The 12090-nt window shown below is 47.2% G+C and overlaps 2 protein-coding genes across 8 annotated transcripts in view; one reads left to right on the top strand and one right to left on the bottom strand.

Moving 5' to 3' along the window:
• Positions 1-12090, top strand: part of FBXL14 (F-box and leucine rich repeat protein 14) — a 429592-nt gene that overhangs the window by 187464 nt on the left and 230038 nt on the right. The gene's annotated exons all lie outside the window — the stretch shown is intronic.
• Positions 1-12090, bottom strand: part of ERC1 (ELKS/RAB6-interacting/CAST family member 1) — a 294829-nt gene that overhangs the window by 129534 nt on the left and 153205 nt on the right. For 5 of the 7 annotated variants that reach the window (XM_072954473.1, XM_072954472.1, XM_072954474.1 and 2 more), the window contains one exon: positions 5073-5204. The exons of the other annotated variants lie outside the window; for them this stretch is intronic. In XM_072954473.1, the coding sequence (XP_072810574.1) occupies positions 5073-5204 (132 nt within the window). The remainder of the gene's footprint in view (positions 1-5072; positions 5205-12090) is intronic. 7 annotated transcript variants of the gene reach the window in all.

Here is a 12090-nt window from a genome sequence, read left to right as displayed (position 1 = left end):
GCCCTCAGGCCCCAGGCTGAACCCACTCTGCACACTCAATCAAAAATAGGTCCTAACCTCTCCAACCCCACCGAATTACTGTCTATTCCGGAAATCCTGTTCTTATCCTTTACAGCACTTGGTGATGACTTGTAATTAAGTGCCAATTGTCAGGTTGGTGTCTGTGTCCCTCTGCGGACTGTAAGCTCTCTTGGGAGGGGAGACCACTGCAGCTTTGGCACCGCAGAGCCACCGGACATGCAATAAGGATCTGCCGAATGAACGAAAGAGCAAGCAGTCTCACAAATCAGTATCGTTCTCTGCTTAAAAAGCTTCCATGGTTCTGCACTGCCTCGACTATAAAATCAAAGCTGCAGAGTCCACGACTAAATGTGCTTCTGTACCACCGCATGCACTGCCCTCCTCCTCCCGCAGGTCTGGCCATTCGTATCAACCCCGAACCGCAGCTACTAAACACTCCCTGAGGTTCCCCAGATGCCACCAGCTCGCACCTACGCTGGCCCGCCCACACGGAGAACACTGACTGTCACCCCCCTGTGCCTCACTCTTTCTCTAAGACTGGCTCATGCATAAGCCGTCTCCTCCAGGAAGCCTTCCAGGATGCCTCTAATATGTATTACTCAGCTGCTCTTCCTCTCCTATTCTAAGGCTCTCTTCTCAGACCACTGCTGCTGGGACTCACCAAACTGAACCAGAATTATACGTCAGTCCTCAGTCTTGCCCAGTGAACGTGAACCCCCGCAGGCGGAGGCTGTATCTACCACTGTTTTACTTCCGGTGCTTAGTACAGCATCTGGAAAACTACATGGGATTCAACAAATGTTTAGAGAAAAGGTAGCGCACGTAAAGTATTTTCTGAGCATTACTGCCACTTAATGAAAAATGAGGAAAATGTAATTTATTATAAAATCTCAGATGAGTACAGGATGCTGTTCATGAGACCAAACCAGCAGCTGTCCACCTTGCGAACAGGTGAAAGTCAGAAGGCCGTGGGAAGGACGGGTGGCACAGCCATGCTCCGTTACCGCACAGCGCGTCCACGGGCCACCCCGTCACCCGCGCTGCCACGGTGGCGGGCACCACGGAGGTAACTGCCGCGTGACCGGCTGGGCCAGAGCAGCTAATGAATCCGCACGAGTAAAGACAGGCAGCACACGTGGCAGTGGCCACCGTGCAGCCTGGACTCGCTCTCGGCGTCCAGCCCCACTTCCTGTGCGACCGCAGCTGACACAGCAGCCCGGCTGAGACGGGGACAGGTGGGGACATGCCGCCTCCGGAGGAGCACTCAGGCAGGACAAGCAAGCGGGCCCAGTGCCAGGGGGCGGGCGCTGCCCACACGCACCGCACGTTCCGCAAAAAGAGGCCGCGTCAAGTTCAGATGACTGCGCTGCCCAAGGTCAGGTCAAAGAACCAAAACCACCGGCGAGGCGGTGCGCCGCGGGGGAGGAAGGGGATGGGCAGCCCTGCGGCGGGGCCGCCGTGAAATCGAGGGGAACACCAGGCTGCCCAAGGCGTCCTGCAGGCTGGAAACGCACCTTAATCAAGTGTCATTTTGTTGTTGTTGTTCAAATGATTTTAATCACTGGAGTGTACAATTTTTAATATGCAAATAAAAAGTTTTAAAACTGGAATCAAAAAAAGAATTAAAAAGATGTAAATGCTCACTCATCGATAACCATCTTGCAAATCACTGGTAAAATGTTTTGGTCTTCTAGGTCAAGGATTTACACCTGGGGGAGAACACAGCTCAGTGTTAGAGTGTGTGCTTAGTATGCCTGAGGTCCTGGGTTCAATCCCCAGTACTTCCATTAAAATAAATAAATAAACGTAATTACCTCCCCCTACAAAATAAAGCCAAAAAAAAAAAGAGCTTTGAAAATAAAACTCAGAACTCATGTGCAAATGTTAGTCTGAGAGGATGTATCTTTCTCATTGCTCAAAACACTAAAAAATACACTGTAGGAAGAAGTAACAATCCAGTTTACCGAGCTACAAGAAAAAGTCTTAGTACTTTACAGCGATTTTAAAAACATTTAGTTAGCTATCTATTTGCAAATAGCTCCTTCAAAAATTAAATTTACTCTTAAATAATACCAGTAAAGATATTTAAAACATTCTTTTCACGTGCAACCCCCTCCCCAAAACCCAATGTATTAGGTGGCAGGTATGAGGGACACGGAGAATGAAGGGGAAGCTGTACGAACACAGGAAGAGCATCAAAAATTTCCTCTGAGAGTTCTTCCTGCTCAAACTGCAGAAGGCTCTGCATTTGATTTTAATAAGACAGCGGTTCCCACACAACTGCATGTTGCTCCATGAGAAACTCAGGGACGCAGACACCCTCCTCCAACCAGACAGAGGCCCTTCTTCTCAGAGGCTAAATTTAGGGAAGAGACAGATAAATCTGGGGCCGAGGAAGAGAAAGAGAATAGTGTCCCTTGCCAAAAAAAGCCTCCCTCATTTAAGATATTCCAAACGAGTATTTGTAGGTTGCCTTGGTGCAGACAATTAATATGTACAAGGAAAATTAACAGTGGGGTTAGAAAGCTTGGAAAAGATAAAAAAGAAAAGAAAAGAACAGCAGACGAGAGCTGGAGAGGACACGGCCTCAGAAGCACAAACACTAGAGCAGCGTCTCATGTTTTCCGCCACTGAAAGCCCCAAGCGCTGGCTCGTGCAGGGTCTCACTCAGCAGCCCCAGACAGGCCGTGAGGGGCGGAGCGGTGGGAGAAGGGTAAGCAGGGAAGAGGAAGAAAAAGGCATGCAATTAAAAGGGAATTATTTACAGCCACTTGAGAAGATATTTTCAGTTTCTTATAAAGCTCAATACAGTCTTACGCATAATCTAGCAATCATATTTCCAGACGTTCACCTAGACGAGCTGTAGATTCATGTCTATGCAAAAACCTGCACATGAATGTTTATAGCAGCTTTATTCTTAATTACCAAAAAACTGGAAGCAATCAAGGTGTTCTTCCATAAGTGAATAAACACCGTGTGGGCACACCCACGCAGAGGAACGCTATTCAGAGACAAAACAAAACAAGCTCTCAGGCCACAAAGAGACACGAGATAAGCTTACATGCAGAGGGCTAAAGGGAAAAAGCCAGTCTGAAAAGGCAGCAGGACAAAGGCCAGGAACCAGGAGACGGGGCGGGAGGGCGAGGCGGAGCATCGAGAACTTGCAGGGACTGAAACTACTCGGTGTGACACAGCAGTGGTGGATGCGTGCCATCCTACAGCTAGTAAAACCCATGAAGTGTTCAACACAAAGAGTAAACCAAAACGCGAACTACAGACCAGGCAGCAGCGCGTCAGTGCTGGCTCATGACCCATAACAACCGTCTCTCTCGTATCTGTCACACCAGCACAAGATGCTAACAGGGGAACCGAGGTGAAGGAAGGCGTACGCGGACACTCTGTGCTTGCTGCTCAAGTTTCCTGTAAACCTAAAAACTGATCTAAAACAAAGTCTAGAGGGGAGGGCATAGCTCAGTGGTAGAGCATGTGCTTAGCTTGCACGAGGTCTGGGTTCAACCCCCAGCACCCCCACTGAAACACATACATACATACCTATGTACGCTCCCAAAACAAATAAAGTAAAACAATTTTTAAATAAAACAAAATCTATTAATTATCAGTTAATCAATCTCTCAGCCCCAGAAAGCAAATTATAACCAGTTCACACAACAACAGCTTAAAAAAGAACACGTAACAGCAGCCTATGTACTGTGACATGATTTATCATTGACGGCCAAAATGTCCACATGATCTCTGAATGTAAGGCTTGTCATTAGATAATGATCCCAAAGCAGAAAAAAAAACTTTACAGAAAGAAAAAATGGGGAACATTTTGAAAATAAAGGAAAGGATGCAAAAAAGGTAAAATCAAGATAAAAGAAAATCTCTCCTGATCCTGCAACGGCAGCTGAAGCCACCCCTTCCCTGACAGGCCCCACCTCCCGAGCTCTGCTTACTGTACATTAATAAACACTCAAGCAGAAAGTGGACCACGGTGTTCATCTAAGAACGGGGCGCTGAAAGACACGCATTCTGGAATGATCAGTTTCCCTTTGGCCGTGCTAATAAACGTCAGTTTGTCTTTCTTCTACACCTGACGCTGAAGAACCCACCCTGGTACCTAGTTACCAAGGGCTCCCGGGTGGTGCACACCACGGCACGTCTGCTCTGGAAGGTACCCGTCTTCCTTGCTCTGGACCTACCCTAGCTCACAGGCGCTCTGGCGGTCTGATCAAAGGGCTCCCCAAAGATCCCTGTTACCCTCTCCCTGAACACTTTTTATCTCTTTAGCACTTATATTTCTCCAACAGAAAGATGGAAACACCACAGAAGAAATGAACTGACATGGCGTGGATCTGTGTGTAAGGTAGACTCAGAACCTCAAAGCACAGTCTCATGATGGGAGCGAGATTAGAGCCCTCACTGCTGAAAACTATTTCTTCATTCACTTCTCCCATCTTTAGTCACTCTTCTTACTAAAAAGTTAAAAGCAAGGGTATGAGGATCTAAAAAGATGCATAAAAACGTATAAAACAAACAGCGACAGCAGGATTCTTTAACAAGTCACCTCCAGGCAGAGACACGCTGATCTGGACTCCCAGGCCACGACGTCTGGCCCTTCACGCCTGCTGTCACCCTTACCTCGTCACAGCTTTAAGTGCTCTGGTGAACGAGACAGGGCATCACGTGCAGAAGCTCTGCGCTACTCAGGCTCACATGCCTGACTCGGAACGTCCGCTCTCCCGTTCGCGGTGCAGGCAGGGCTGCGCCTGGTCCTGCTGCGCACAGGCCGGTTCCAGCGCGTCTCCTCGGCCGGCCCGGCTCGCGCCCCGGCCCCAGTCGGCCCAGGGTGCTCAGCGCAGAGACGCTGCACTGCCTCAGTCGGCTCCCACACAACCACATTTCAGCGCTCATTTAAGCCTGGATACTTACATCAGTGGTTTTGAAACTCCACAAGCACACGGTACGGACAGTTTCCCTAAACTATACTGGTTGGGTTTTACCTTCTGTTTAACCAGCAGCACTGCCAGTAACTGAACAGAATCGCAGACCTGTCTCTCAGCACTGGTCCTGGCTGACTCCTCCTGGGCGAGCACCATCTCTCGCTCCGCAGTGATCTGCACACTTTCTCTTAGTGCTTCTTCCAGCTCTTCAATCCTGTCATCCTTCTTACGGAGACTGTCCTGGAAAACGACGGAAGACGAGGTGAAGCAGATGAATTTCTTAACCTAAGGGGAGCCTATTTGTCAAGAAAGGGCTGTTTGCTTATTAAAGGCTCTTCCCTTCAGAAGTAAATCTAAGCCCCAAAGACTGGAACACAGAGGAAAGAATAAAACAAGGGAAGAGAGAAGTAAAGGGGGGTGAAGAAGCAAGCTGTTAAGAGCAGGGGGCCACGTTAGTCAGGCAGCAGAGCCCGCAACGGCTTTTCTCCACAACAGAGGGAATAACGCCGTCTGTGCGAGGCAGACAGGTCGCAAAGGCTTGATTACTTAAAAACTCAAAGCTGTTTGTGAACCACTCTCCAAACTGGGCTTCCAGCCGGCTCTGAGGAGACCTAAGTCACAAGACTCAATGCCAAGGCTTTCTCTCCCACAAGGTCGAGCCCAGATGGGAAAGTTAAGTAAGCAGCATCATCGCTCAGATTATATTCTCCAGGTAGACAACTGCTGGCAAACTAAGTCAAAAAAGGAAATAAAAGAGAGGGAGATTTTTCCAAATCAATTCAAGAGAGCAAGGTTTTCTCTTAATCTCATACAAGAAAACTAAACGTGACAACTGGATACAAGTGACCAGTCTGGCTAAGGACGAACAGTTTGGTTAGCCAACCGAAACGCACCAGCCCTGACATTCCATGCAAGTTGAAGAAGCAAGTTTTGGGGACGTAAACGTGGGTTCCTATCAGAAAGACAAATACAGTCCTGCAGGACTTTAAGGTCACGGACAACAGGAGACTGTAAAATAAGAAGAAACCAAACAGTGTTCAAGTAGGATAAAGAACTGGATTCACCACATTCTAAGCATTCCCTCTTTAAATTCTTGTAGGACCAGAAGACTAAGAGTAAAGTGCTGCCTTTCATTAATCCATAAAACAAAGAGTAAGATTTGCTCATCCATTCTCCAGCTTTCTGAATACTCATACCAGCAAAAGATACCAAAGGGTTTTTGTCTTCGGTCCAGGCAACCCTTAGCTGATCGTAGTGCAGCTCACATTTTGTACGTGCAAAGTGCAAGAAAGTCCTTTTTGACACTTTGTCTTCAGAAACCTAGAACCTGAAATCCGTCAAAGGCAAGTCAGATTTTCCTCCCACCCGTGAGGCAACGGCACCTATCGCTTAACATCCTTCCTAATAAAAAGCTGGCATATCTGTTGCTCTCATTTTCCTCTATTAAAAAAAAGAGATTTAGACATGAGTATTCACATTTCCAGGATGTACGTTACATTCTTTTTTCTTAAGGTTCCATTCTTCTCAGAGATAACACTGTAAAATACTCTGACTGAGTCCCGTAAGTGAGGTTCTGTTTCACGCAGGGCAGTCTGGCTGCACCAAAGAACGCTCTCTGATGAAATGCAAACCCTCCCGTCCGCGCGCCGCACAGGGCGGGCTGCTGCAGCGCCGCCAAGCTGGGAGAGGCACGCGGTGACGCCAGTGACGACAACGCCCCGCGTGGTTCCTCTTGACTCAAAAGATGAAACGTAACAGAAGGATTCAGCGGAAAGGAAGGGTGCGTCGATCAGTCCCGTGCTCTCTGGAGTATCTACACCTGTAGCAACAGGGACTCGAATCACACTCCGCTGTGAGCCGAAAGAAACAGGAACGCTTCCCGTGACCAAGCTGCCATGCATACTCGGTAGCGTGTTTGTGTCCAGCCCCCTACATCCTTCACTCTTACACTGTCTTTTGGAGACCTCCTGAAAGCCATGTGCCATCCTAACCTAAACTGAGGCTGAAAAAGTTACTCCAAATAACTTCCCGGGAACCAATTTCAAGCAAACAGATTTTAAGGAAAATCTGAGAATCAGAGTCCAGTTGGTCTCCACTGAGGAAAGCCCTCTTTTAACTCCTGATCCCTCATGAATTTTCACTAGAATTGATTCTACTCTTTTGTCAGAAACAAGAGTCCAAGTTAAAACTACAAATAGAGGACTTATATGTACTGTTTGAAGTGAATCAATTTTCTGCCGCTGAGAACTTGGAAGAAAAATATTGAACTGGCGGCCGGGGGTGGTGGGGAGACTACGTAGGGAAGGAGACTTCCGTTTCATGCACCTGCTCTAACCTGGACTTCTCAGTCGGCTGAGCCGACTCAGGCAACTCAGAATTGAGACACGTACTGGCTGCCACAGACAGCTCTCTTAGACAGCTACCCAGAGGCAGCAAAGGAACATGTTTCACATTCCCAAGGGCTCCTGTCACTTAAAATGAAAGCAGTCTCTTTAGAATTTTTCTTCAACTGCTATAAATCACGTTTGCACTCATCAAAACTAACACAGCCCAGTTTTCTCACCGCTGGATTAGGTGCTGGAGCCCACCTGTTACACCAACTCTGCTTATTAACCGAGGTCAAGTGAGACCACCTCATTCACAGAGCACAGGGTCCAAAGCAGGAGTCCGTGTGTTAGCTTCGGGGACACAGCGGAGGGGAAAGGGAGGCACCAGGCGGCTATCAAAGAATTCCTCGTATCCTTAAATCAGAAGACTCTACACTCAAAGGAGATGAGGGCAAAAGCTGTGACAGCTGTGACTTCACCCAGGCACTGGACCCTCAGGACAGCCCACGACACCCCCCCAGTACACACCCCTGAACTCTGCCTCCCGCCCTCAGCTCCGCCGGCACCAGCGATAACCACTGCGTGCGACACTCCAGTCCCCACCGCCCTCCTTTCAAATCCAACGTTCAACACGGAAAAGGGAAAGAAAAGAAAAACAGCAATTAAAAATTAATTTCTTGTTCTCTTCAGACGTCTGCCTCAAAGTTAAAAGAAAAAGAAAAAGAAAAAGAAAAAGAAAAGAAATCACTTGGCAAGGACAGAAGGACACGTGTCGGTTAGCGTCTCCCTTCCCGCGGCAGCAGGGAGGTGGCTGCAGGTTCCCTGCAGATTCTCCCAGGTAACAGCCTCCCAGGTCCCCTGTCCCTCCCGCCTGGGCCCTGCCACGCTGTGGGCATCATGCACTTGGGTTAACATCAAGAGCCACTTCCTCTGCAGTAAACACCACTTACCAGAGACTAAGACGCTCTGAGAGTTACGACCGTGAACCACTACCCGTTATCCTTAATGTGAAGAGACGATGCTTCTTCAGCCCCTCCACCCCTGCCTCCTCTTCCTCCCTCTCCCCGTCCCCCAAGCATAAACACACACACAGAGGGTTTCATTAAAATCATTCAACATGTCAGAATTCAATTACCAACCGCTCAGATGCTTAGTAGGGGAAAAAATTGAAGCCAGATGCATTGATGGAGACAATTTTAAGAAAGCTGGTCTAACACAGAGATAGAATTCTGTTATACACCAACTACTTTTTATTTTAAGGAAATGCTTTGGGTTAAAATTGAGAGATACTTTCTTCCCCCTTCACTTTAAAGTCCCTCAAATATCTCCCATCAAAACGAACTCTGTTGTAACCTCAGTTGTTACCAAGTCAAAAACAAAGGCAGGTGCATTTCATTGCAGAAATGGAAACACATACATACAAAGTGATGCTTTATGTAAATAACTCTCACAGAGCATCTAGCACACATGTCCCATACAGACCAGCCAGGTTCTCATCCGGGAAAATTCTGGGAGCTGTGTGACAGAAGCTTAGGCAGGGACACAGGGTTTACTTAACCGCGGGCTCTGTCTCCTCTGATCAGTGACGTTTATAAAGAGAACAAGCACACATTTTCAAACTCTTTACCAAAAATCCTAAAGGCAATCTTCTACTTAATATAACAAACAACTGAAGAGGTCAGAAGAGGGTGTCTCCTGTCTCTGAGGTCTCGGCAAAGGGGCGACACACACACCTGCTTCTGCTCTCTCTTAAAAATAAAAGGAATCTCACTAGAGACTTCACTTTCCAAATATGAAGGAGCGGTTTCCACAATAACACAAAGGAAAGGACTCAACCCTTCATCGCACTGAGGTGAGGATGCAGCACATGTAAGAGTTCTAGTACCAGATGTCAGTTCAGCCTCTCGTCGTTTCACGGGCCGCGTGCCTGGGATCAGCTCACATGCGGTGGCTGTAAGTTCCCACGGAACGAGGGCTCAGCTGAACCGCGGGGAACAGCCTCGCAGGCGGCACCGTCACACTACCCACGACACTCCGTCAGCAGCCTTCACTGACTATCAGTGGAACTGAATTTGGGTCAGAGGGGAAAGCATCTAGACGGTACCTTTCAAACACAGCAGAATTTCTTAAAATAATTTTAAGACTTGCTTGGCTTTTTTACTAAGTGGTAAAAAGTGGCACAGCTTGAGCAAAAAGCTTTAAAAAGCTGCACCCACGCCAACAACTTGAGCAGGGGCTTCACCTGCAAGAAAACACAGCTTTCAAGCTACCTTCAGCAACCATCCACACACTTGCAAAAACAGGTGCTGGCTTGTATGCACACTTTTCCAGCGTAATCCCTAGTTCCATTTAATATAAAAACCCACCTGTGCTCATACTCTAGATGGAAAAAGCCCTAAGAAAAAAGTTAACTAAAAAGAGAGAAATGATATAAAATTAATTTTAAATAGGTCACAGAGAAGGTTCTGTTAAGAAGAAACCAAAATTTGAGGGGAGGGTACGGCTCGGTGGACCACGTGCCAAGCATGCACGAGGTCTGGGTTCAATCCCCAGTCCCTCCATTAAAATAAATAAACCTAATTACCTACCCCCCTCCAAAAAAAAGATAGGAAGAAGCCAAAATTTAATTTTACAAAAACAAGAAGAACATTAATACATTAGCGGTATCTGGCACAGGACACACACACACACTGTTTCAAGAGATGGCAGACAATCTTCATTTTTAAAAAAGTTTTCTTAAATAACTATCCCGATGGCCAGTCTTCATTTCAAGAAGCAAGAAACAATCTCTTGCCAAAACGAAGGAAATTTTTTTTGGAGGTACAGCAATCACATAAATTTTAAAGAAAAACACAAACGTTTCCCCGATGCTGCATCTCAGAGGAAAACACGCCCAAACACGCGTAGAGCTGCTTCCCCCTCCAGTTCTACCGTCTCCACGGTCTTTGAGCTTCATTTTCACTGCTCACTGGCCCCGGGCGAGCTGGCTCACAGGAGCCACGAGGCCACGCAGCAGCCCCACCGCTCTCCCCGACAGTTCTCTCTCTCTCTCAGGGTTAAAGTCAGATGCTTATCTTCGCTATAAATAAAAACAAAGCACCAAACCGCCACCGCCAGGCACCCCCCACCCCCAGTTCAGTCGATTCTGCCGTATAAAAATGTAGCTGAAACGAGCGGTTATGTCAAAAGATAAAGCAGGTGTCACTGCTGAAAGAACAGAAATATATAAAGAAAACATTCTGAACCAAGGGAAGGCGGCATTTCCTTTGTTACAACATGTGAGGCCCTCAAAGAGTAACCTGTGAAATTTAAAGGATGTCAGGATGCTAAACGTAATACCACTATACACATTTTTTTAATTTTAAAAATTTGTACTAGATTTATTTTAATTTGCATTATTTGTAACAATAATTGTAGCTATAATTAATGAACCACTACCTATGCAGAACATTAAGAAAGGCTAAAAACAATTTTTAAAAATAGCCCTTAACCAAAGGCAGATGTAACCTAGCGGCAGGAGGGGGGGTGTGATTTAATCACAGAGGCCAATTGTGAGGAAGTGTACTGAGAAATTTAAAACAACGAAATGTAATTAAACATACAGGCTGAGGAACAAAAGATAAGCCACTAACAAGAACAGGGTAGAGTCCATCAACGGAAGTTAATTTTAAGCCAGAACCTTTAGGTGCTGAAACTGGAGCCCTACAGGGGAAAGATTCCACGTCAGCAGAAGAGCATGGTTTAGGAACCCATGAGCCATCTCTAAGGAGGCCCGACCCAGCCTGCGCAGAGCAGAGCGGCCACGCCTGTGAGTGCCTCACCTGAAAAGGAGGTTGGAAACACGGGATCTGGCTGACGGGAAGCCCCAAAGGCCAGGCTAAGGCGCCCGGAGGGAGTTCTCGACGTCTGTTTATGCAGCTGAAATCAGTGAACACTTCTACAGAGAACCAAGTCTGTGCAAAGTACCAAGACAGGGTCCCCAGGCTCAAATATCTGGGGGAAATGACACACAAACTACCAGCGTTTGGTACAAAGCGAGAGAAAATAAGCCCTGAAATCAAAGCAGAAACCAGCTGTACTGGAATCGCAGAACAGGGTGCGATTAACTCCAAGGGTGGGGAGCAGGCAAGCTCTGCAAGGGAGGCACGTGTGATTTGAGCCCTACAAGATGGGCAGGCGTTCAGTGCAAAGCTTCCCTGATCCCCAACGACCATCAGTCAAACGAGCTAAGATCATGCTCCCAAGTAATGCTCACCTGGGAGGCCCTCGTTGCTGGGATCTACCCAGTTCCAGTCTCCACACAGCAACCACTCATGAACTGCACTCTAACATGCCTTTCACATACCCAGCCCACACACACACACGTTTTAATAAGCATATCTACCGTTCACAGGGAGGAAAAAATTTCCTTCTTTATCTCTATATCCTCAGGGCACTCAGCCGAATGACAGCTCCGCAAAGGACACTCAATAAACGTTTACTGAAGACAACTACAGATTATTCTGAAACCTGATTTAGCCAGTTACAGCGAAATATGGCTCAGAGGAGATGTTAGTGAAATAACTCAGAAGTGAATTTACCCGATACAGAGCTAAATTCTTGAGTAAGGGAAACAGGCAGTTTGGCAAAATTCAATGCAGAATGTCAACAGGCGCTTAAATAAAAAAAAAAAAAAAAAACGTGACAGGAGGAAAGGCTGGTCACCAGGACGTGCCCCGTTGTGTCTATCACGCACGCCCCGTGTTTGAGCACCGGCTGGAACTGTGAAGGAGCTCAGATGCTAGTGCGTACAGACCATG

This window comes from Vicugna pacos, chromosome 34 (genome assembly GCF_048564905.1).
Source record: "Vicugna pacos chromosome 34, VicPac4, whole genome shotgun sequence".
Taxonomy (NCBI): domain Eukaryota; kingdom Metazoa; phylum Chordata; class Mammalia; order Artiodactyla; family Camelidae; genus Vicugna; species Vicugna pacos.
Note: the sequence above shows the minus strand (reverse complement) of the source record. Positions and strands in the feature narration are given on the sequence as shown.